We start from the raw sequence: 27,500 nt of genomic DNA, 5'->3' as shown, positions 1-27,500 counted from the left end.
TACTCACTACTCAGAAAAAATGTTATTTGAACATGAATGTTATCAGTATCTAATGCAAAGGATAATTCCAGCAAACAGATTTTTTAATATTTAATTTTGAAATCTGACATTGGGCTAGACATATTGTCACTTTCCCAGGTGCCCCCAGTCATGCGACTTGTGCTCTGATAAATTTTAATAACTCTTTACTGCTGTACTGCAAGTTGGAATGGTATCACCCCCCCCCCAGCAGCCTAACAACAGAACAATGGGAAGGTAACCAGATTACAACTTGATAACACAAGATAACAGCTGCCTAGTAGATCTAAGAACAGCACTCAGTAGTAAAAAAATTGAAAAAGCCCACAGGAGGTTATATCGTAATTAGAAGCTAAAGCCTGGAGATTCCTGCCCCATGAACCACAGTGGCATCAGGCTTTCATAATAATACTTTATTACTGGATAGTCCTACTAGTTTAGACTACTAGAATGTTCCTTTTTATTGTTTAGGGTGTAAATCCATTACCACAATTGCTGATTCTAGTGGATAGTGTGGGAGTTTAGGTTGTTTCAAGTTTTATCCTCATACCCTTTCCCCTTACCCAGTTAACATGCTTATTGCAAACCAAGTCACTATGCAAGATTATTACAAGACTGTAAAAATGGTAGTGATTCAGACTATTTTTCACAAAGCAATGTCAGGCATGCCATACTTTACACTTACAATGTCTAGACTAAATACCTGGGTTTTTTTGGATAATGGATAATGAGAAAAAAACAAAACGAAACCATGCTTAAAAATTTTAATTATTTGCTTAAAATTGAGTCTTTGGGAGATGATCTTCCCATAATCCAAAACTTTCTGGATAATGGATCTCATACTGTCTTGGTAGTGCCATAAAGCGGGTCTGGTTTTCAGATTTCTCAAATGCTATGTTCCCCATATTATACTCCTACAAGAGATGCATCTAAATGGTAGCAAACAAGATGGATGGTTGCTCCCTATCATTCCGCTTACTTAACCTACTAGAGAGGGGTATCAATTCTAATCAGCAAAACTTGCTCCTTCAGAATGGAATATCTGATCTCAGACCATGAAGGTAGATTTTTAATTGTACAAGCCAGGTTCATGAAGTCACTGATTATCAATATCTATGTACCACCAATGGTCTTAAGAGACTTTATACTTTAATGAACAAAATAACTTGCCTGCCAGACAGTCATAAAGGGGCAATTTCCACTCAGTAGCTGAAGAATCCACTAACAGAGACCCCTGGCCAGGCCCGGACTGGCAATCTGCGGGTTCTGGCAAATGCCATAGGGGCTGCTGTACAATGCCATAGAAAGTCACTATTTAGTCACTTTAGAAAGTCACTATGTACTTGAAATGGCAGGGCCTATTTTGACTCCCAATCCAAACCTGCCCCTGGCCACCCCTTTCCCTTGGTATTTGCATACTTTTGGTCTTACAGGTTTTTGGTGCTGTAGGATCCCAAGTATAGCCCAATATATTTGCTACAACCAAGCACATTTGACCCATTTCTGCATTAATAGGGCACTGGGTTCACAGACCACTGCCCAATTCTAGTTCCACTTGGACAGTGACAATTCCAATAGGGTGTGGAGACTAAGCCAATACTGGGCAAATCACACTGAACTGCTTACTCCCATAGAAGATAGTATATTTGAATGTCTGCAAACCAAAGAGGGTGGAATGTTTTGAAAGCATATAACAAGGGCAATATGTACATTTCAAGTGCCTTAATGCTCAGTCTAAACGCAAAATAACTACTACACAATCAGTGCAAAGTTCTGAGAAAGCAAATATTGCAAATCCCAATGATGACCACACTTTGCTTGGTATGCCTCCCAAACAAAACTATAAACGGCGCAACCCAGAGGTTAACAAATCTCTGCACTTCTCTCATTGTGCAAATTTACTAGAAATGGGGAAGAAATCTAACAAATCTAACAAATTACTTGGCTAGAGACCCATCCCAGACCACAAAGATACCTGGTGCTCAAGATGGCAAAAGTCAAACTCTCACACTCCAGGGCATATTAACAAGGCCTGTACTACACCCTTCCCATGGAATGGTAAGAGAAATATTTAGCCCCATGTTTGGGGCTTGCTCTTGCCTTAAAATCAACTGTGGGAAATCCACCTCTTCCCCCATAAAAGTGGAACTAAAGTGGGCCCCTGGTTCATCACTATACAGAATGATATCCAACCTCAAACAATCCAATCACCTTCTAATATGTACGTTGGAGAATAAAATTAATGTTTGAGGAAGACTTGCCCTGTCCCTAACCAGATCTATTAACCTATTCAAAATGACAATCCTGCCAGAGTTCACTTATGTCTTTAAACAAACTCACACTAAAATTCCTGCAGTTTTTTTTTTATCTGAAGGCCAAACAACCAAACCACAATGGGGCTCCTCTCCACCTAGGGTTTGCATGGCCAAACTACAACTCCAGATCACAGATACAAATCACAGTGGTGATGGGCTGGCAGCAGGCCCGGACTGGCAATAGGCCCGTTCAGGCAAATGCCGGACGGGGCGCTTATTTTTTGTAAAAGTGGGCTGCTCCGAGGCACCATCCTCCCTCCCTCGGTTGCCGGGCAAGAAAAAAACCAGGCACAACACTAGGCAGCCTGTGTGTGGGGCTTCATTACATTCAGATCTGCTGCTACTGCTGCACAGAGCATGGGGACAGAGTCGGGGAGCGAGCAGGAACTTTCTGCCACAGACTAGGGAACGAGGTAGCTCCCATACTGCATACATGCCCCTAAACCATGGTGCTCTTTTTCTGGGCTGTCACAGTATATGCTATTTGAATTTTCGTGTGTGATTGGTCCCCATATATACAATTTCTATTTGCAACACACTTCTAGAAGTCCAGCTTGAAGGTGCATTCATGTGATATTTTGATTTAGTAATGTGGTTCTGCACCATTGAATTATATGGCTTATTATGACTAGTGTCAAAATACTCATGTATTATAAGGGATAATGTACCCCCTACTGTAAATGATAAGGATATTAGACTATCACATATTAAAAGAAGGTAGCTACTGTAATGGTTAACTATTGAATCCTTGTAATTTTTAAATAAGATGTTCAGCTTATAATAAATGGCAAATCAACAAAATGGTTAATAAGGACACACTAGCGTTGTGTGGTGCTAGTAAAGAATATTTTACTGTACTGTAATGTAATAATAAATTAATAACTTATTTTACATTAATTACAGTTAAGCGAGAAAGGCAGCTCTTTATGCACATCATTTTTGCAGTTTTACACCAATATATGTTCGGATAAGTACAAAACTATTGTGTGTTTACATGTGGGCTGCTTTGATTTTTTTTCCAGGGCTGCTTTTTACTCCCAGTCTGGCCCTGGCTGGCAGCCACTAATATTTTCTTATATTATCTAGTGGCCCGGGTGACAGTAGCCTGGGGGGCAACCCAGCCACCACATTAGAAGCATGTATCATGGGACCTATGAAGACCATAAAAATCTCCTATATAGAGGGTGCAAATATACCAAAATCATTCCCTCAAATGCAAGAAGAGGGGCAAGCATGGCACACAGCCCTTCACTTATTCCTTAAATAATCTCTCCGACTATGATCCACTGTGGCACATCTCCAAGCTGTTTCATACCCCAAATAAGAGCCAAAAACAACAATACATTAAAGATATCAGTAATAACACCTCAACATCTGATTTTCAATGCCTCAAGGCCAATGTTCTACTGTCCAAAGCATGTTATTAAGATTCTTGACAGAGGAATGGATTATCTTTATAAATACAGGGTTGTGTAATAGACACAGAACCCAGATGCTTAAAGGATGGGTACACAACCTTCAGCTAACCAAAACTCTCTCAAAATGTTAAGTCTACATGATTCTAGATAACTCTTCTCTGGAACTTACACCTTTCCATAAATGGTTTCAGCACATCCCCTCTAACACTGCAGATGATTAGGTTCATACACTAGACTCCCAATATGAATACTTGGTTGGAGTTATGGACAAAATTTTTGCACAGAGCAGATCTCATTCCATCACATTTACATAAGATGTGTAAAATAAATGCAAATTTATGAAGGCATGTTTTATTTTACATAAAAAAAGGGGGGCTGGGTTTGCACTCCTAAGGCTAAGTAAAAATATATTAAAAGTATAATGGAAGTGCTACTGACTTGGCCAATTGATCAGTGCACATTCCCTGGGCCCCTGTCTAAGTAATTCAGTATATATGCAAGTGCATGTGTTCACAAAGATAGGGGGTTTAATTACAAAGTTATGATCATAAAGTTGATAAGCCACCATGCCACGTCAAGGTAAACCCCACACAGTGGTCCCTAACTTGTTTACCTATAGTCATAGTATAAAAGGTCTTGTACCTCTCTGCATAGTAGCATTAATTGAAGTAAATTCTCCTGAACCTTGAGGGCTAGATCCTCCCCCGCCACTAGCTTGCGGCTTTTAAGAGAGATTGCCCAAACCAACACCCATTTTTTTAAAAAGATGTGATGCTGGAAAAACAATAGTAAAGGCAAAGTTAAGTTATATGTATAGGTGCACAGTTAGAAAGTGTGCAATTATGCTCTCTGCACTAGCGTCCTGGCCCTCGTGAACCCCCCCCCCCCGGTCCTCCTCTGGCGAGTGCATGGGGGAGGATGTAAGGTGAATTATTCTGCTGTTTTTTACACCACATAATAAATCTGCCCCTTGATGCAGATTTTAGGCATATGGTATGGTCCTGTCATGGGACACAAAAGTTCTCTAACCATCTTATCGATATTATGTAGGTGCCGACACAACCAGACCCACTGATGATGTTACTTAACTAGGTTATAGACCTGCCCAGAGTCTTGAAAACCCTACAAATAATACTTATCTCCATAGCTAAAAAGTGCATTGTTATGCACTGGAGAGAACAAAAACAACTCTAAACTCTAATCAAAGATTTGATCATATGAATCTTCGCTTTGTAAGTTTTTTGGGTGGTGTGTGGATTGTCCCGACATTTTTCGTGCCATGCCAATCAGTCGTTCAGACAGCTTTTGTCGGACCTAACTTTCGAACAATTGCTGTCAGGGGCAGAACATCATCTGATCTGTTCTTTTACTATTCTATTTGATCTGAAAGGTTAGTGGCAGCCGGGTTCAGACAGGGTGCCTTTTAGGACCAGGCATGTTAGGGTCGGGTGCTGGTTGACCCGCACGTGATTACCAAGCACTGTTTTTTAACCTCCCTCCTATCCCTGTTCTTCCCCATTTTTCCCCATGCTAGCTATTAAATACCATATACCTATTAAATACCAAAATGTAATAAAAGGTACTAAGTTTGCCCAGGATCAGTAATCCATAGCACCCATTTTTTCTGATCACCTGTTTAAAAGCAAACATCTTGTTATTATGGGTTACTGCCCCTGTGCAAACGTAGTGCAGTTTATTACATATGGGGGTATGTATACTAACACCTGATAAGAGTGTATGCTACTCCTGTAACAAAGTTCAACCACCACCAATTCTAAAAACCTGTTTTTATTTGCAGTTACAGTAGGCCACAGCCCCCATCTTAATAATATGGGTACTTGCACATGCTTTGACTGTCTGTACCAGCTGTACTATACATTTGCTGTGTACTGCATGTGCCTTTTATTGTTAAATAAAACTTGTACTGGTTAAAAAAAACAAACAGTAGAAACAATTAAACTTTTACCTCAAGATATGCTGATAGGGTCATAAAGATCTTCTCTCCATATGGAGTTACCCTGTTCAGGAGCAGGGAATTATGCAAGGAGCTGTCCCACACTGCTTCAAAGCGATAAAAGGTTCTGCAAAGTTGGCATTACAATGTAAATAAGTTGCTCTTTCAAAACAGTATGCTTCATGCCAAAAAGTACTACAAAAACAGGTCTACAATAGATCTACTATTGTTAAAAGTATCAGTGCTGAGACTAAGCATGAAACAGTTTACCAAGTGTAAAAAATTAATTCAATACTTATATTTCAGAATTAATCCAGCTATTCTAAATAACAGGGCAATTAATCCATACACAACCTATCCGTGTTCATAGAGATATCGGGTTAATACCCAACTATAAACAGCACTTCTATTGACTACGCTTAATAAATTAAATTTCTCCATATCTCCTCAACATCTGAGGTAGGGCTGTCATAGGAGACGCTACGCTAGGAAGGATCTGGTAATTGTACATACCTATATCAATATCGCCTCTTTAGCAGATATGGAGAGGTGTAAAAAGGTGTAAAATAATTTATTAAGCGTAGTCATACTGTTAACATGGCTTAGAACACATATCCAAACTTGGATGAAAAAAATATCCTGATTGTGATACTTGTTGGCAATTTTATGTCAGGCCCTTCTTTTAACCATTATTTATTTTAAACACCAATTTCTATGTATTTCTATGTATTTCAAAATTTGTCATCTACACCATCAAGTGCCCTGGTTGTACGTTTGGGGGGCAAGCCAATCACTATATAACATGATTGGATGGTCAATCAAAGGAATGCAATTTATTCGGCAATTGCAACAGTTAACTGTTACACTCATCTGGCTTCACACAGCCAATTTAAGATGCATGAACATTGACTTTTCCCCTCTCCCCATTACGTAGAGTTAGTGATTGTGAAAGAACATTACCCCTTATGCACTAAATTTCAAGTCTATATAAACTTTGTATAGATCAATTGACTTGTCATAATTAAGCTTTTTTTTGGACCGTTATTTGTATCTAGAGAGATACCATTTGTTTCTCAATACAACAAACTTACATTATTACAATAAAGTGTCTTTTTGGAACCGGAAGGTGAATGTGTGTCTCGAGAATGGTAATGAGGGTACCAGTGTTCCTATATGACAATCAGTATTTCTTTGTTGACCAAAAATAGGTAGTGATGGGCGAATTTGCACCGTTTCGCTTCGCCGAAAAATTTGCGAATTTCGTGCGAAATTCGCAAAACGGCGAAAAATTCGCGAAACGGCGCCAGCGTCTCGTTTTTGACGCCAGCGCCCGTTTTTTTTGGACGCCGGCGAATTTTTGCCGCAAATTTTCGGGGGCGTTTCGCGAATTTATTCGCTGGCGGCGAAACGCGCAAATTCGCCGCAAATTCGCGCCTGGCGAATAAATTCGCCCATCACTAAAAATAGGCGATCTTTTGGAGGACATGATGTGAATGGATAAAGGGCTGTTTGGAGTGAATAGTGGTCACATTTCTTCCCATGATGAGAGAGTATTTTACTGTAATGTACTTCTAGGGAACTTTCCAATATACATTAATTCAAATCTAACGGTTTTTAAATGTATTTATAAATGTATTTGCAGTGTTTATTGCATTCTGTTCTATGGGCCTAAACAATGAAAGGGGAGTCAGGTCCCCACCAGGTCTGTTAATCAGCTTGCTTGCAGTATTGTTTCAGAGCCAGGAGTGCAGTGAGTATAAACAACCAGACATACTGCCATTGATTGCAGCTACATCAACAAATAACTTAAAATTCTTAAATTAATGTATATTGGAAAGTTGCATAGAATTTCATTTGCATTTTCATTTGCATGTAAAATTAATTTTATTTGCAAAACTAGTTTTTGGGTGGAGGACGCTTCAAGCAAGACGCCCACTCAAATTTTAAACAAAGCTGGTGGATATTAAGTGCAAGTAGTGTTTGATAAAACATTTAAATTAGATGTAAACGTGGTTAAAAATATGAACAATTTGGACATGATAGATACCATATTAAAGGAACAGTTCAGTGTAAAAATAAAAACTGGATAAACAGATAGCCTGCAAAATAAAAAAAATTCTAATATAGTTGAATGTAATCTATAACGGCTGGAGTGACTGATTGTCTAACATAATAGCCAGAATCCAACTTCCTGTTTTTTAGCTCTAACTCGGAGTTAGTCAGCGACTTCAACAGATACTACTTGGGACATACAGTAACTGTTCAGAGCGTTTGCAATTGATCCTCAGCATTTAGCTCAAATTCAAAACCAACAGTTATGGCCCATGTGGCCCCCCTCATGTCACTGATTGGTCACCAGGGTAACCTGTCAGTGGAAATAAAGAAAGCTGAAAAGCAGGAAGTAGTGTTCTGTTCGATATTCAGTCACTGCAGCCTTTATACATTACAGTTTTGCCTAACTATATTAGAAACATTTTTTATTTTGCACAGCCTATACATTTACCCAGTTTTTATTTTTATACTGAACAATTCCTTTAAAAGGAGAATGAATAAATTAGGCTACACATGATACACCTTATTGTTTGGCCTTCTGTACCAGCCCAAGTTCACCACAGACCTTTAGCAATGAAGATTATATGCCCCTTTAGATGCCTACAGTAGTTCATCTTCTTTTCTGCTTACTCGCAGCACATGATCTGGGATGGCGTCAGTTACCAGAGCTTAGGGACAGACTCAATATACAGTATATATATATATATATATATATATATATATATATATATATATATATATATATATATATATATATATATAAAATTCACAATAAAGACTGTAAAAATGTAGTTTCCTTTTCGGGGCAAATAACTGATGTTTTCTGATCCCCAACCTCAAGCTTTAACACATAGAAGGAAAAAACACACAAACACACACACAGAAAACTGTAAGACACAGAATGAGAAGCTACAGTTAGTGATGCAAAAACAGACCCAAACCAAAAGGGGACCTGCATGTAGAGAAAATAAAATCTCAGACAAAGAAAAAAATGATTAAATGAACAGTAATGCAAAAAAACTAAAAAACTGGATGATGAAAATGCAAGCAAAGAAACAGATAGCCCATACCAATCGTTTATGCATCAAATCCATGTCATTCCTTCTTGAGCCTAGAGAACTAGAAAGTAATATTAACTTTAGCCCCTTAAAACATACCTGCCAGAGCTATGAGAGGATCTGAGGTATTTTGCAGAGATGATATTTAGTGAAAGAACAGCATCTGCAGCAGCTTCATCCACTTTATTGCGAACGCGTCCTGAAGGAGAGAAAGAAACATGAACATAACATAGTACAGAGGAAAAATGCAATATACCTACAGTTAAGAAGATAAGAAAGTGGGACATATTTTATTGTACTAACCTACGACCAATTCTCTCACATCCTTCCAGCGCAACTCATTCCCTTTTTCATGGACCATAGTGACAGTAATTCTGCGCTGTATCCCCTGCAACATAAATATTTATTATGTGTACAAAAAAAAAAAAAATCTTCAATCACAATAGCTATATCAGTTTGTCATAAATGTGTGGTCTTGTGCAACCTGAATTTTAGTATTTTAAAGGGGATGTGAAGGCAAAAAAATAAAATCACATTTTTACTTTCCTTTTACTTAAGTGAAAAAGAAATCTATCACTAATATACTTTAAGTAAAAATGTGTATTTCTTTTTATAATAAACCTGACTGTATGCAATGAAATTCCCCCATTGTTTTACTTGCTCTGACAGCTGCAGATAGGGAACGGTCCCTAACTGCTCTGCAGGGAAACAATCATACTTTCAAATCGCAGGGGGTAATGGGGAAGCCCCCCCCCCACCTTACTTCCCTGACCTCAAGCAGATTTGTTTGTTTCCCTGTAAAGCACCCGGCAACTGTGTAGAGATTTGTAGCAGCAGACCCAGTGCAGTTTGCATATTCTGATTATTAATCAGTCTTGCTGTATTGGCTTCTATGGCAGATATGATATTGATAATTTATGACGATCCCTAAGCTTAACCTCCCAACTGAAGCCCACATCACACTGAGCATGTGCGTGGTCTTGCAAAGATGTTTAACAAAGTTACAAGATGAAAGCCCCCTGTGGCCAACTTTGAAAACATAAATCATTTGTTTAATTAGGCTTCTGGTGATTCTTATTTGAAGCAAAACCAGCCAATTGGGTTTATTTAATATTTACATTATTTTCTGGTAGAGTTAAGGTATAAAGATCCAAATTATGGAAAGATCTGTTATCTGAAAAACCCCCAAGTCCCGAGAATTCTGGATAACAGGTCCCATATCTATTGTAAACCAGCAATCAAAAACTCCTAACCTTCTGTCAAGTTTCTCAAACATAATTATTACAACACACTAACAGAAGTAGTTGACAACAAATTCTAAGAGAGACCTTGGTTTGTATACATCAACGTGGCTCAACTTCCTTATGGTTGCCATACACAGGCAGAACTGCCAATTTTGGTCCCTTATCCTGATAGCTTATCTGCCCATGTATGGGGCCTTCTGACAGGTCTCCCCGGCCGCTTTCTGTACAATATTCATCCATATTTTGTTCAGCAGATTTGATTTTCCACTCAGATCAAGGACTGCATCGACTAGTTGTTGCAGTCCTCGGGCCATTGGCACCTATTCCCATTGTTGTAATACGATTGTTTGGCCCTAGGGCAGAACGATTGGATTAGCCCAATATTGCCCTGTCTTTTGTGGGCATATCAGGGAAAAGGTCTATTGCGACCTTGCCAAACAAGTGAAAGGTATAGTGTATAGCCACATTAAGACAGTTGGGGGCCAGACACAACTGGGGAGATTTATGCCATATGTCTTATTTAAAGAACAAAATCTGGTGGGCCTTCAAGGATAAGTAAACCGTTAAAATAAGTGAATGTTAAATTGATAAGGGTGGGATTCTAAGAGATTTTGCAATGTACATTCATTATTTATAATACATGTGCTAATAATACATGTTAATATACATGTGCTGTTAATATAAATATTTTTTTTTTTCTACAAAAGTGTTGCATGCTTGTCAGTTCCCAACCAAGTAGTTAACGAAGTTTTAGGAGAAATAAAGATAAATCAGAAGAACATCAGAGCAGCCCTCTTTCTTTCTCCTTTCATTAGTCCCCAACTCAATGGCCAGTTTCCTGTTTTTCACTTTTGCTTTTCTTTAATTCTCTACTTCCTTTAATTTTGACCCACTCAAGAATTTTTCCATCTCTCTTTTCAACTTTTCCCTTTCATAACCCTTTACTTTATCTTTTGCTTATTTCTCCTTCACCTCCAACTCAATTTACCATTTCACATCTGCTTTACCACTGATTTTCCAAGCAGCCTTTTGTTTATCTTTTACATTTACTTTAGGTTCTCTTATCGCTCATACCTCTACCATCTTTTGTGATTTATGTATATTATGCTTTTTCCCATTAAAGGGATCCTGTCATCAGAAAACATGTTTTTTTCAAAACGCATCAGTTAATAGTGCTACTTCTGCACTGAAATCGATTTCTCAAAGAACAGATTTTTTTATATTCAATTTTGAAATCTGACATGGGGCTAGACATTTTGTCAATTTCCCAGCTGCCCCTGGTCATGTGACTTGTGCCTGCAGTTTCGGAGAGCAATGCTTTCTGGCAGGCTGCTGTTTTTCCTTCTCAATGTAACTTAATGTGTCTCAGTGGGACATGGGTTTTTACTATTGAGTGTTGTTCTCAGTTCTACCAGGCAGCCCTTGTGTTAGGGAGCTGCTATCTGGTTACCTTCCCATTGTTCTTTTGTTTGGCTGCTGGGGGGGGAAAGGGAGGGGGTGATATCACTCCAACTTACAGTACAGCAGTAAAGAGTGATTGAAGTTTATCAGAGCACAAGTTACATGACAGCTGGGAAATTGACAATATGTCTAGAGCCCCATGTCAGATTTCAAAATTGAATATAAAAAATCTGTTTGCTCTTTTGAGAAATGGATTTCAGTGCATAATTCTGCTGGAGCAGCACCATTAACTGATTCATTTTGAAAAAAAAATTTTTCCCCATGACAATATCCCTTTAACATCTATCTTTCATTTCAATCGACCTTTTAATGTCGGTCCTCCTACCCATTTTTCCTGTTTGCCTTATATTCTGCTCCCTATATTTGCTATGCTTTTTCAGGCTTTTCTTCAGTTTGGAATTTTAGCAGTTATCTGGTTACCCTAGCAACCAGGCAGTAGCTTGAATGAGAGACAGAAATATGAATAGGAAATACAAGTTATAAAAAGTAACTATAACAATAAACTGTATTCAGTTTTTTGGCTGCCAGGTTAGTGACCCCCATATGAAAGCTGTAAAGAGTCAATAGAGAAAAGCAAAGAAGGTGAAAATTGAGCATGCTAGATCAAACTTAAAGGTGAACTACCCCTTTATGGATTGGCCTACTGTAACCCGTACCTTTTGAACTAGCAGTGCTTTATATATTTTGCCCACCCTGTTACAGGGACTTACCTGATGAAGCAAGAAGGTTCCCTGGCAGGGCAGTCCTCCAGAATGATCTACAACAGCTGGAATGTACCTAATTAACAAGAATATGAATAAGCAAATTGAAGGTGGGCAAAAAAATACGCAATTTTACGTCACTTCTACTCACAATGAATGTTATCAAAAATATTTTTACTTACTCGCCAGTAGGCTCCAGTTCACTGATCTCAAACCAGACTAACAAGTCATATTTGTTGATGACCTGTCCAAGACTTTGCTTGCTTAGAGGATTTAATTTAGTGGCTGGAACTGTAACAATAAAGGTTAAAGGTCAAGTGTAACCCTTCCGTACTGGATTCACGACCTACAAGAAGACTTACAGAACATACAATTAATACTAAAATGCATGGGCATAAGACTACAAACCATCCCGTTTAGGAGCCCTTTCTGGCTGACAGCAGTGTCCTAAAAAGAGGCACAAAGCAAATGTGCATGCTCTGAAAGTGCATCCATGAATGGGACACTGACATAGCCGGACATCAGGTACCTGATCAGTTGTTTCCTTCTTTCACCAGCTGATTTCAGGAAAGGAAGGGGATTTCAAGGCAGTGAGTAATGAATGGGTGGCAAAGAAGAGGTGACATGTAGGCAATGGAAGATATTAAAATGAAGGCATTCACAACAATATACAAAAGGATATCATGCAGCAAGAAGATGAGAAGCAAAAGAAAAGAGAAAGAAAACAAGTAAATTGCACATGCAGAGCAGTGATAAGCTGTGCAATGGGAATGCTATTTTAAAGTTGCCAAGTTTGAGGTATAAAAAGTACACAACCTCTTATATTCCCATTTGGTAGATCTGTCTTGTCCTACTTAGTGGCAGTCACAGTGTCCATTTTTTTATTTACCTCAGTGTAACAATTTTTTTTAATTTATTTATTTACTTATTTTTTAATACAGAAACCAGAACATTTGGACAGCGAATCTGGTGCTTACACTGGCAATGCCACTAACTCATACGATAATATCATATAGACAAATTTAGGCAGTTTACTTCCATTTAAATGAATACATTTATGAATACAATTACCTTAACAAGTAAAATATATCAAAGCCATGTATAAATTAAAGAGATTATTTTCCTTAAATTGTAATTTAAGTTTGATGTAAAAATTGATATTCTGCATCTGACATCTGCATTTGGTATTGTTTTTTTAAATTGTTTTAACTACTGAACTTCTTAGCTGTGGATTTACCCAATCTGGCATGTAAAATGCTATCTGGTCATTATGTTCTCAAATGAACAGACCAGACATGGCCTCAAGCAAAACAAAAGTTAAGATGGACATACGTTTAAAGATCTGCTCATTTAGTGAGGTTACTAAAGTAGGTTGATGGCCTCCTTGTGATGGCTGATACTGAGCTGCTCTGATCTTTTGGCCCTTTTTGAATGAAATTCATCTTAAAAGTAAAACACATAATTTCTAAATATAGGCCATTTCAAATATTTACTCCTTAGACCTGTGTACTATCACACCTGACATTTAGTGAGACAAATATAAACATGGAACAAATACACAAACAAGATTTTATTTTCACCTGGCTTAGAAAGAGGCATTGGAGGAGGAAAGTAACGTCGGGACTGCTGAGGTGGGCTGTTTTGGGAAAAAAAAAGTTTTACAAATTGTTGAACCTGTATGTAATGGAAAGAAATAGAAAAAAATCTATTTTATCATTTCTCTATCTTTTACTTACATGAGATCTTGTGCTGGGTGCTGCTGGAAATGCCCAAATACTTCAAATACAATTGGGTTGTTTTTAATGTATTCTATAAAAGATTCTGTAACTTCAACTGCAATCTAAATAGAACAAAAAATAATGGCATTATTATCTCTAGGCTGTTTTAATTAGACACATTTGACATCCTCAGACCAGGGGTGTTTCTGTGGCCCTGAGGCAGCTCCTGCCGCTTCACCTTGGCTGTTTACCTTTCCTGCACAGAAATATGTTAAAATAGCTTTGCGGAGAGCGCAATTGCGCTCTCTCACACCAGTAAAGCTGATTAAAAAACTGTAAATTTGGCTCAAAAGGTAGCAGGAGCAGCTGTTTGTCGCCCCTGTTAACCCATTGGAGCAGTGCCCCTGCCTCAGCCCACTGGTTCAACATACAAATTTATTTCTAAAAGAAACCTCTGATTTCTTGATAAACGTTTCAATTTTGGTAAAATCAATGAGGATATTTGGTTTGCAACATTTGATGTTGGGAGTCTCTATCCCTCAAATCCTCATCAGGAAGGATTACAAGTCACCCAGCTGCACTCCATCCCCAAACCAGGTGCAGAAGGGAAGTTTTCATTTGGAAGCTGGTAGCACTGTGTCCTCTACTTGATGAAGCATGCAGTTCTATCAGCATTTATAAAGACAATTATTTTAGAACGAGTTTAGGTAGGCACAATTTAATTTATTTTTCTCCCCACCAGGTCAAATTTTTTCCTGCCTGTCAAGAAACTAATTTTCTGTGGAGAACAAGGAATCCTACGCAAATGTATGAATTGGTTTGTGGAGGAACACACCTAATGTAAACATCTCTTGTAAAGATCTCATCACCAGGCATTTGACCTGGCAGAGCTATATCTATCAAATATTCCTCCACTGACAGGGCAACTTGGATTTTTCTTCCAAGATAAAATAAATAGTGCACAAGCAGAGATTACGTTCTCACTTACTTACTGTGTATTTATATTTTATATCAGGGCTGTCCAACTGGCGCCCCCCCCCTTGTGCGGCCCTCCCACCTACCTGCTGTGTCTGCTTTCCATGTGTAAACTTTATATGGTATCACTACTGAGATTAAGTGGCCCCTGCATTGTCTAAACCTCAAATTCAGACTAATCCCCTGTATTGTGCATACCTGTGACCCCCCTGTATTGTTCATACTCTATTGTTCACATCCTAAAGCCCCGTACTGTTCACACCTGAGACCCAGACTGAAACTGCCCACATTGTTCACCTGTTCACACTTTATACAAAATGCTAATGGGGCACTAGCACTGTGTCACTGTATGTATTTACATTTTAAGAGTGGTCCTGATTGGGTTCCCTGTCTCCTGCTCTGTTCTGCCTTCCCTATGCTGCCTGGGCGTACCCTACTCTGCCTGGGCGTGCCCTACTCTGCCTATGGAACATAAGCATGGTATTTGTTCTGGGTGTTTGTTAGCATTTGAAAATAAATTATTGCTAGGGGCCCCTAATCATGTGCTGGGGGTGCTGTGTTATCCACAGGGGATGAGGAGGCATATGGATTTAAGGGTATGTCTTAATATGACAACTTTTTCACATGAGTGTTAAGTGATATCCCTGCAGTGAGCACCAACCATTAGGTTTTTTGGAGTGGCAGACAACTTTTTTTTTCTAATTTTGGTTCTGTACATTACCCAAAATTAATTTTAAATGAAACAATTCAGATGCAGTTAAACTGCAGACTTTCAACTTTAATTCAGTGGGTTGAACAAAAAGATTGCATAGAAATGTGAGGAACTGGACATCTAATGGTTTTGACATACATACATATATATATATATATATATATATATATATATATATATATATATATATATATATATATATATATATATATATATAATTTTTTGCATTAATTACCCGTATTCTAGAGTTTTAATTTCATACCTATATTGTTTACTTCTTGATATGCATTCCCAAACTCCCTTATCTTACGTCACAGCTTGGGATAAAGACCTCAATATTACCATAGATAAGGAAACCTGGGATAAGATATGGTAAACCAAAGCCCACTGTTCTAGGAATATTTCACTACTGGAAACCACGTATAAAGTTCTTACTCGCTGGTATATGGTCCCTTCTTGTCTACATAGAATAAACCTCCAAATTCGCCAGGAATTCTTTAGACAATGTGGTTTAACAGGTACCGTGATGCATATCTGGTGGGACTGCCCAAATATTCAAAGATTCTGGACTCGGATCTATACTATCATATATTCAGTAACACAAATTAATCTTAGGAAGGATCCTCTAAATGCTCTATTAAATAAAAATATATCTAATATTGATACCAATACAAAGTCTTTGATAACCTTTATGTTTTTGGCTGCAAAAATTACAATAGCTAAACATTGGAAATCACCTTGGGTTACCGATTTCACATTTTAAAGACATGTTGAACTGGGTAATGGTTAACGAAAGACTAACCAGTATACTTATTGAGAAATATGAGAAATTCAAGAAAATTTGGGAACCATGGTATAGATACTCCTTTCCAACTACAGGAACCCCTTCAATCCTATGGTAATTACTATCTGATAATATACACTGGAGTTTGTTTAGTCACTTTTTATATGGTATTGGATCAAGAATAATTAATACTTAATAGATAAAAACTATTGAAAAGAAAATGTGAGGAACTAAAGCCTTTTTTTTTAAAAAAACAATCACTTCATTTTAGGGGCTCAAAGGTAATTGGACCATGGTGCAAAAGTAATTGGACAATTGACTCAAAGGCTATTTCATGGGCAGCTGTGGGCAATTCCTTTGTTATATCTATTAATGAAGCAGATAAAAGCCCTGGAGTTGATTTGAGGGGGGTGCTTGTATGTTGAAGATTTTGCTGTGAACAGACAACATGCGGTCAAAGGAGCTCTCCATGCAGGTGAAACAAGCCATCCTTAAGCTTCAAAAACAGAAAAAACCCATCCGAGAAATTGCTACAAAATTAGGAGTGGAAATATCTACAGTTTGGTACATCCTGAGAAAGAAACAAAGCACTAGTGAACTCAGCAACGCAAAAAGACCTGGACGTCCATGGAAGACAACAGTGGTGGATGATCGCAGAATCATTTCCATAGTAAAGAGAAACCACTTCACAACAGCCAAACAAGTGAACAACACTCTCCAGGAGGCAGATGTATCAATATCCAAGTCTACCATAAAGAGAAGACTGCATGAAAGTAAATACATAGGGTGCACTGCAAGGTGCAAGCCACTCACAAGCATCAAGAATAGAAAGGCTAGATCTAAAAAAGCCAGCACAGCTCTGGAAAAACATTCTTTGGACAAATGAAATCAAGATCAACCTCTACCAGAATGATGACAAGAAAAAAGTATGGCAAAGGCGTGGAACAGTTCATGATCTAAAGCACCGCATCATCTGTAAAACGGCAGAGGCAGTGTGATGTTTTGGGCATGCATGGCTGCTAGTGGCACTGGGACACTAGTGTTTATCCATTATGTGACACAAGAGAGAAGCACCAGAATGAATTCTGAGGTGTTCATAGACATACTGTCTGCTCAAATCCAGCTAAATGCAGTCAAATTGATTGGGAGGCATTTCATAATACAGATGGACAATGACCCAAAACATACAGCCACCTGAGTTGTTTCATTTAAAATTCATTGTGTTAATGTACAGAACCAAAATTTAAAAAATAAAAAATTGTCTGTCCAAATATCTATGGACCTAACTGTACATAGCCTATAGTAATCTGCTACTTTTATATATAAGCTTTCAGCTTCTTTTATATGACAGCTTCATCATCCAAGAATTAAATTCAAATTAGTCAATTTACATGGCTTTAATGTACAATTCGTGATTTGGATAAAATGAAGACTAAACTAGGGGACAGAATATATACTAAAGTGAATTACAAGAAGTCATAGTGTACGATATAACAACAAATACAAGTAAAGGCTAAAGAATAACAAGTGACATTTCTGTACCAGAATTAGAATGACTGGTCACCTGTATAAAGACTTGTAGAGTAGCAATAAAGTATGTTACAGTGTATCTATGCAGCCCCAAGTTAATCATTAAATGTATCAAACGTGTATACCAATTGAGCAATCACAGAGAAGGATACTTAGTAGCTTATGTATCTCTAGTTAACTAGTTCAGGTGCTGAAGTTATAAGAATAATATTAAAACTCAACCTTTATTGAATAATTTAAAAAGAAAACCACACTGACAAACAAACAAAACCCATCACTGAAAATAAACCACAGTGATGCTGGACTGTGTCCATAAAATAAAAAAAAAATTAAAAACACATAGGATGGAACAGTGGAGGAACTGTGAGCTGATAATTCTCAGTCACAGTTTTTGAAGGATAGAAACGATCAGGTGTGCGTTAATTCCGGTCTTTATATGTCTATTTCAGTAATATATATGGTACACCCATTTTACTCCAAGTTTCAAAATTATAGCCTTGAGGCAAGACTGACACTCAGTGTAGGCAGCATTACTGAATTATCGTGCAACTTGCAAATTGGCAAAAAAACACACAGGACCACAAAAGGACCTCCAGGCCAACCCAAAACCTCCCTTCCATTAGTTTCCCAGATTTTCTACCTAGCTATGTAGGGAGCGCATGGGAGCTGGTTCCCCACCGTCCACCTATGCCACCCAACGCGTTTCACCGGTTACCCGGCTTCTTCAGGGGCATAAGTGAATTGCGCATGTCTTAAAGGAGAAGGAAACCCCCTGGGCGCAAAACCCCTCCCCTGTGTTGCCCCCTCCCTCCTCCCCCCTGGCCTACCTGTCCCCCTGGGCAAATGCCCCTAACTTGTTACTCACCCCTCTGCGCAGGTCCTGTCCATGGAGTTCACAGTCGCCATCTTCTCCCACATGCGTCTTCTGGCGCATGCGCAGTAGGAACAGTTACCAGTAGGGATCTACTGCGCATGCGCCGAATGTCACGAAGACATATGGCGCATGCGCAGTAGATATAATTGAGAATTGTGACACATAATGTTAAAGGTTTAAACTCCTTAGTTAAACATAAAATGGCAGGGCAATACTATAAAATGATCATAGCAGATGTAGTTGTTCTTCAAGAAACTCATTGGTGCACGACAGGCCCTAAGCCTTATTTACATAGATATTATTCCCATATATATACGCTACCTAATATAGTTCCAAGGCCAGAGGAATAGCGATCGCATTCCGAAGTCATGTACAATTCCACTTAGAGACCTTCGATTAAATTCTGAAAGCCACTGTTTACACTTGACTGGGTCTATTATGGGCATGTCTGTTAGGTTTCTTAACTTTTGTGCTAACTATGCAGGGGCACACTAATTTTATACTGATGTCTTTAATTTGCTACAGCATATGCACGGTTTAGTGTTTATATTAGTTCTGAACCCTCCTTAGATCATTTTGCCCCTACAGCATTAAATATGCCAGAAGCCCCTAAATACTTTAAGAAAATCCTCAGAGAAATTCCCCTTGTAGATTCTTGGAAAACCCTCCACCCAACAGTTACGGAATATACATTTATTTGCCCTGGTGCATAATTCCTACTCTAGAATTGATCATATATTTGTATCGCAGCATATCTTACAATACATCACTTGCGCTTCAACCTTTCCCATAATTTGGTCTGACCATGCCCCACTACAGCTAAGAGGTCTCCTTTCTAAATCCCCACAATCCAGACTGTGGCACCTTAACAAATCACTCGTCAGATACTTCCCTGGTTAACACAATTGTAGATGACTTGCAAGACTACTGGGAAAGAAACCTAAATGAGGAACTTTCTATGGGGACTATCTGGGCAGCTCATAAATCTGTTATCCCGAGATCGTTTATCAAAATGGCTTCTAATAAAAAGAGTTTACAACTAAGTTTAAAGCCCTTGAAAGCTCTCTCTCTCTCTCAACATAAAATCCGTCTTCTAGCCTGCTAAATAGATTGACTATGGCTAGATCTCAATTGAAAACAGTGTTGCAGAGAGAAATCCTTTCACTGGTCTCAACATAAACTATTTTACTCAAAGATAAACCTAATCGGCGATTAACAAATAAATTTAAATTAGAGCAAGGCATAAGTCTGATTATAGCTATAACTAATGCTTCAGGGACACAGGTTAATAAGCCTTTGGAGATTATCTCTGTATTTCAAAAATGTTATGAAGTTCTGTATTTTTCTGCACTGCCAATGCCTACATATTTTTGAGGACCAGATTAGATCACGCCCCCTTAGCTATCACACTCGGAACAGGCAACACTAAATGCTCCCATTACAGAAAAGTCAAACAAGCCATCCGATCTTTAAAAAATAGGTCTAGTCCCCGATGGCTTTCCTCCTAGCTATTAAATTTTTTTTTAAATGATATGCTATCTGGCCACTCTTTCCCACAATAAATGTTTCAAGCCAACCTTTCTGTTCTCCCTAAACTGAATAAATACCATACAAAGGTTCAGAATTATAGACCAATCTCAGTATTGAATGTAGACGTTTTCTAAACATTATTTTACAAAATCTTCGGCTTCAGGCTTAGTAAATATATGTCTAGACTGATAAACCCAGATCAGTCTGGTTTTAAACCAGGTAGACAGTCTGCAATGTTGTTCGCAGACTGATTAACATTATACAAGATGCAAACTCATCAAAGTCTCCTTTTAGTGTTGATGCTTGACATTTATAAGGCATTCAACTCCCTCTCTTGGCCATATTTGTTTAAATACACTCCACCTGTTCAATATATCAGGCTAATTTGTAGAAGACTTGAGAGTATTATACAATAACCCTACTGCTACCATTAAGATGGTTGACATATGACGATTAAAAGACAATCTTTTCTGGGTACTAGAAAAATGTAACCAAATTACTGGCCTGAAGGTCAATTTTCCTTTTCAGTGGAAACAATTTCTATGGGATAAGAAGCGGCTCTGCATTAAGTTTTTTTTTTACAATCTATAGTAAACAATCCAGATTTCATCCCTGGATTATCTCTTCAGGCCTTCACTTGGTGGTCTGAGCATAATTTTCATAAATTTAGAGATTTAAGGACCCCCAGAGGTATAATGCCATATGTATATACCATATATCTGCAATATAGTCAAATATCACATTTTTATACTGTGCAGGGATCACTTTGCCCTACATTAGAAGGATCTAAATTTGAATTACACTGTAAACATTCAGATTTAACATCCAGGGTAATCGCTCAGCTATATTCCCAATTAATAGAGGTTCCACAGTACTGGGGAAGCGATTTATCAATCTTAATCAATTGGGGAAAAAATATGGCTAGCAGCTCAATCCATGACTCCAAGTATAAATCCTAAAGAAATTGCATATATAGTGAATAAAGTACCCCCTCTTTTAAAATATAAGGATATTATAAGTTACCGAGGAGTTTCATGACCATATAAAAACACGAGGCCGAAGGCCGAGTGTTTTTATACAGGTCATGGAACTCCGAGGTAACTTCTAATATCCTCATATTTTACAACTGGGGGTACTTTATTTATTATAATACACAAGTTTCAGTGAGTCATGTGACAGAAATGACATCACTACTCACCGTTTATAACTGATGACATCAGAACTCACCGTTTATAAGGATATAATTTACAGGATATTCAGTCTTTTGTGTATTATAAGCTTATAATGCAATGGGTACATGACCCCTATACAAAAACAAAAAAAATGTTCCCAATTGCCCTTATTTTAGAGGATGTATAGACAGAGTGACATAACTGAATTCCTGGTGGTCTTGTGCTATTGCAGCAAAACTCTGGAGTGCTACTTTTCATTTGATTTCTCAGGTATTTAAGGTAGTTGATCCAGACCCTGAAATTGCCTAATTATTTCTCCCTTCAACAAAGTTATTCAAGCCCCAAAATAAGTTATCTTCTATATCCTGGCAGCTGCACGGTGGACAACAGCCTTGAATCGGTAATCGCCTTCCCTTTCTGTATCAATTAAAAAATATCTAGTACACTCAATGTCCTACTTGTCAGCTTTGCTGAACGACAAAGTAGACCAATATAAACCAATTTGGAAACATTTCAAAAAGATGTTGCTCACAAATCACTGGTCGGAGATCACTGATATAATAAAACAAACAGCAAAAGCTCAACTCAGTGGGTGAGTTACTAGAAAACACTTCACACTTGTGTGTGCCTGCATGCAAGTGGAAGCTGTACTTTTCAGTGCAGATCAACTAAGCTGGGGGAAAGGAGTGGATCCACTTCTATCAGCCTGCAAGAAAAATGCAGGCTGTTTCCAGAAGCTCATCAGCAGCTGTTTTCAACCTGAGTAATTATGCAGGATAAGAGAAGCAGATCTGATCAGTGCCCCTGCTCCATTAATTCAGATCAGCGGTCACACACAGGCTGAGATCACCCCAAATATGTAGGCTGAAAACAGCCTGTGTGTCCATAGCCTTAGAATAGTGGATCCAATGTTCTGCATGCCCTGACCTTAAACAATCCAAACTTGGCCAGCCTTTCAGTGGAATAACTACCATACATGAGATTCCTGGCTGTGGGGGACCTGGAGCATATTATCAACTTGTCCAGAATCCCTTTCAATGATTACACATTTTTGGATAAGCTTAATTGACTTTCATAATTTTGAGTCATAGACAAACATTGCTTCCAATGCCTCCTCCAAGTCATTAATGAAAAATTAAATAAAAGTGTGCCTAATACAAAACCCACATAGAACCATTAGAAAGCTACCCTTTGTACACAATTTTTTAGCCAGTTTTCTATCCATATATACACAGAATTACCAACACCAACAGGTCTTAGTTTAAAAATTAAATGTTTATGCATAACTGTATCAAAGCAAAAATCCTAGTAGATTACTTCTACTGCAAACCCTATTGTCAAGTTCCTACTTACTTAAAGTTAAAAAAAATTGTTTGTTTTATATAATAGTAGTATCATAGTTACATAGTTAAATCGGGTTGAAAAAAGACAAAGTCCATCAAGTTCAGTCCCTCCAAATGATAACCAAATATCAATACACACACCCCTCCATACTTTCACATAAAATTTATATACCTGTATCTATACTAACTATAGAGTTTAGTATCACAATATCCTTTGATATTATGTCTGTCCAAGAAATCATCCAAGCCATTCTTAAAGGCATTAACAGAATCAGCCAACACAACATCACCCGGCAGTGCATTCCACAACCTCACTGTCCTGTAAAGAACCACTGACTGCTTCAAATGAGACTGTAGTACAAGGTTACCACGCTTGCACATCCTGGCTCTCCAGAACAAGGCAACCAGGTGCATGGTGAAGGAGGCCTCTGCAACCTCAATTGTAGCAACAAAGAAGAATTTCACTGGCACTCGAAGGTACATTCAAGCAGGTACAAGCCCTTGCTGAGTTTATTTTGCGAAGGCACCTTCAAGTGCCAGTGAAATTCTTCTTTGTTGTTCAAATCAGACTGATACTAATTATAACAGCATTGAACATAACCTTTAATATGATCCCTTAACAAACCTTCAAATAACTCACCCACCACAGATGTCAAATTTGCAGGCCTCTAACTACCAGGTTGAGAATGTGATTTATTATTAAAGGAGAAGGAAAGGCTAAAATTAAGTAAGCTTTATCAGAAAGGTCTATATAAATACACCAGTAAACCCTCAAAGTAATGCTGCCCTGAGTCCTCTGTCAAAACATTTTTTTCCTTTTATTGTGTACACATGGGCTTCTGTATCAGACCTCCTGTTTTCGGCATAAACCTCCAGGGCAGGGCTTGAGCATGCTCAGTTTGTGCCTCTCCCCCTCCTTCCTCCCATCCCTGCTGTAATCTGAGCTCAGAGCTGTAAGTGAGCAGGGAGAGACTCAGGCAGGAAGTGATGTCACACCAAGCTTATATGGCAGCTTATATCCTAAACAAACAGAGACAGTGTCTAGAGCTGTTTACTCAGGTATGGTAAAGCATTCTGCAGAATAAATATAGCGTTCTAGTTTATACTATTGTGGCTAATCTGTTGGCAATAAACTGTCTTGGAGCCTTCCTTCTCCTTTAATACGAAATCCATGGGTTCCATACCAAATAAAAAGGAGTCTAAGAATTGTGAGAAAAAATGGGCTGGCTTAAAACAAAGGTACTCGAAGGTGCCTTCCAGAAAACCCTAGGCCCCTGTTCAGATTAATTTTGCTTTAACATTTGAGTACCATATCCTATGTAAGTCACAGATACGTTGTTTAGAGTCATGTGGACCTTTACAGGGTCCTGTAATTCAGTATACATACAGTGTGTGTGTGTGTGTACAATTATATGCCAACATTTGAGAACACTTGTGTGAGAACACTAGCAGTACTTTAACACTTACGTTCTGAACATGGTAGAAGCCAAGAGAATTTCCTTTGCCACTGTTCTTCAGTGGCTCTGTCGAAAATGCTTCATCATGCCGATGTAAAAAGCTGAAACACAAATGTACATATTTTTATAAAAATAACTGAAATGGATTGGGCCTGTATATGCAAAGCTTTTGTATATGCATATCAACTTCTATAGATATAGGAGGTAAATAAATGAATTTCAATGTTAACTTGAAGTTTGCAAGAAATATATTGATCATTTATATTCTCAATAACCAGTTTGCTCAAATAAAAACTACTGCCACAGCTTCATACTGTACTAGGGAACAGTCATTGTCTAAAACAGTGCTGTCCAACTGGCAGCCCACAGGCTGCAGGCCCCCACCTTGTGTGGCCCCCCACATGAAAGTATGCCTACTGTTTCTGTTTAGCATGTGTAAGATTTAACAGTTATCACTACCGAGATTAACTGGCACCTGCATTACTTATACCACAAATTAAGACTATAAACACCTGCATTGTTCACACCTGTATTCCTCCCCCTGCATTGTTAACACATGTAATCCCCCTGAATTGTTCACAGTCTAAAGCCCTATAATGTTCACACCTGTGACAATGATTTAAAGTGCCCACATAGTTCACACCTTATACAAAATGCTAATGGGGCACCAGGACTGTGTCACTGTATATAGCACATTTTAGAGTGGCCCTGATAGGTTTCCCTGTCTCCTGCTCTGCCTGCCCTATGCTCCGTGTGTGTGCCATACTCTACCAGCCCTATTCTCCTTGGGTGTGCCATACTCTACCTGCCCTATGCTCCTTGGGTGTGCCATACTCTGCCTGTGTTTTAGTCAACCATTTGGTAAAATGGATGTGGTTTCAAGTCGCTGTGGTTTAAAAACAGGGAGTGGCTAACACTGGCTTCCATTATCAGCTCTCCATCATGTTGGCCAGAAAAATTCCAGCCCTCGGTACTAGAGAAGTTGAAGAGCACTGGTCTAAAACAACGTAAGGTGTTCAACAAATATTTCATTATAAGTTATATAACTCTGCAAAAAAATCTCTGTGGCCACTTCTTACTTAAACTGGCAGAAGATATCAGCATATTCTTGAGGAATTCCACTGGCCTGGAGAACTGTCACACGGAAAGTGAACATGCTACCAATTTTCAGATGCTCTCCTATATCCTCTGAGAATCCCTCCATCATCATCTTTCCATCCAATAGGTTCCCAGACTTCAGGTCTGCATAAAAAGGCAATGATTATCTTTCCTTCTATCTATAAAAACTCTCTGAATAAAGTATGTTGACATTATTTTCAACGTACCCAATTCAGCTAGATGATTGATCTCTTCCAGTGGAGCAATTATGTCAGAGTTCTGTCCTTGTCCTTCCACAATACGAAGTTCTTCTAGCGACAGTCCGGAACGAGTCAAAACCATAGAAGAGATTTCATTCTGTAAAACAGTATCGAAAGCACAAAAATTGTTAAAAAGCTTCTATTAATTGAACGCTGTGTGGAATGTGACCGTATTTGTCAAAATAAAACAAGTTTTTACCTTTACATGTATAAAAATTAATCTGATCTGGGATCTGTTATCCAGAATGCTCGGGACCTATTTCCCGGATAACGGATCTTTCCGTAATTTGGAACTTCCTACATTAAGTCTACTAAAAGTCATGCCAACATGAAATAAACCCAATAGTTTGTGTTTACTTCCAATAAGGCTTAATCATATCTTAGTTTGAATCAAGTACAATGTACCGTTTAAATACAAAAAAAGAAAATCCCTTCTAAAATTTGGATTATTTGGCGGGTATTGTAAGTAATGTATCAGTGTTTGCAGATGACACAAAACTATCCAGCCCAATGAATTCCATCCAGGATGTAGCACCCTTGCAGCAGGATCTTGACAAACTGGCAATCTGGGCAGCTAATTGGCAAATTAAATTCAATGTTGATAAATGTAAAGTCATGCATCTGGGATGTAAAAATATCCAAGCCACTTACACCTTTAATGGGACTGCACTAGGCAAATCCATTATGGAAAAGGACCTTGGAGTCCTTGTAGATGATAAACTTGGCTGTAGCAAACAATGCCAGTCATTCTTCCACTGTATAGAGCACTGGTAAGGCCCCATCTAGAATATGCCTTACAGTTTTAGTCTTCAGTGCTCAAACAGGACATTATTATATTAGAGAGGGTACAGAGAAGGGCAACTAAACTGGTAAAAGGTATGGAAAATCTTATCTATGAGAAAAGACTGGCCAAATTGGGGCTGTTCAAGCTGGAGAAGAGGCGCTTAAGGGGTGATATGATAACTTTGTAGAAATATATAAGGGGATCATATAATAATCTCTCTAATGCTTTATTTACCAGTAGGTCTTTCCAGCTGACACAAGGTCACCCATTCTAAATAGAAGAAAAGAGGTTCCGCCTAAATATTCGGAAGGGTTTTTTTTACAGTGAGAGCTGTGAAGATGTGGAATTCTCTCCCTGAATCAGTTGCACAGGCTGATACACTAGATAGCTTTAAAAAGGGGTTATGGAAGATAGCTCATAGTACAAGTTGATCCAGGAACTAGTCCAATGCTTGGTCCTTGGTGATCTGAATCTGCTATGCTTCATGCTCCTGTCATGTGTTAATTCCTGGCTTGTTCCTGACCTAGAGTTTCACGCTACAGTGGAAACCAACCCTGTGGTATATATATGACAAAAGGTGCACACCAGGATTTTTCAGTTTAAAACTCCATATTTATTAAATAAATTTAAAACAGGAACTGGCCAACGTTTCGGTCTTTTTCTAAGACCTTTATCAAGACCCTGTTCACATTAAAACATCAGTGTTTAAATACCTAAAAACATGACACCCACCCCTTTGTGCACGCCCACATAATCATGTGAAAAAAGGAAACACCTGCACCAAAAAGAGCAGAGAAGAAATAAGAACATTGTGCCAAGTATGTACAGATTACATGAACACTTCAATATAAGCAGAGAATAGATAGATTGAGGATATAGATTTTTCCAACTTTGTATCCAAACAGTTAGCGTTGCTCAAGGAAGCATAGGTAAGAGCAATATTCATTTAAGCCTAAAGGGGCTATAGTGTTTAATTTACGTATCCAGAAAGCTTCACGTTGAAGTAATAGTTTAGACCTATCACCCCCACGTTTCAGGGGCG

The 27,500-nt window shown here is 38.4% G+C and overlaps 1 protein-coding gene across 9 annotated transcripts in view; it reads right to left on the bottom strand.

Annotated features, from left to right (window-relative positions):
* kif1b.S (kinesin family member 1B S homeolog) overlaps nt 1-27,500 on the bottom strand; it is a 213,858-nt gene that overhangs the window by 60,680 nt on the left and 125,678 nt on the right. For all 9 annotated transcript variants that reach the window (XM_041571245.1, XM_041571244.1, XM_018227630.2 and 6 more), the window contains 10 exons: nt 25,642-25,771; nt 25,396-25,558; nt 24,327-24,417; nt 13,958-14,061; nt 13,802-13,857; nt 12,404-12,512; nt 12,231-12,297; nt 9,119-9,203; nt 8,915-9,014; nt 5,718-5,832 (listed from right to left, as the gene is read on the bottom strand). In XM_041571245.1, the coding sequence (XP_041427179.1) occupies nt 5,718-5,832; nt 8,915-9,014; nt 9,119-9,203; nt 12,231-12,297; nt 12,404-12,512; nt 13,802-13,857; nt 13,958-14,061; nt 24,327-24,417; nt 25,396-25,558; nt 25,642-25,771 (1,020 nt within the window). The remainder of the gene's footprint in view (nt 1-5,717; nt 5,833-8,914; nt 9,015-9,118; nt 9,204-12,230; nt 12,298-12,403; nt 12,513-13,801; nt 13,858-13,957; nt 14,062-24,326; nt 24,418-25,395; nt 25,559-25,641; nt 25,772-27,500) is intronic.

This window comes from Xenopus laevis, chromosome 7S, assembly GCF_017654675.1.
Source record: "Xenopus laevis strain J_2021 chromosome 7S, Xenopus_laevis_v10.1, whole genome shotgun sequence".
NCBI classification, from domain to species: domain Eukaryota; kingdom Metazoa; phylum Chordata; class Amphibia; order Anura; family Pipidae; genus Xenopus; species Xenopus laevis.
The sequence above is the reverse complement of the archived record's forward strand: the minus strand, read 5'-3'. Positions and strand labels throughout refer to the sequence as shown.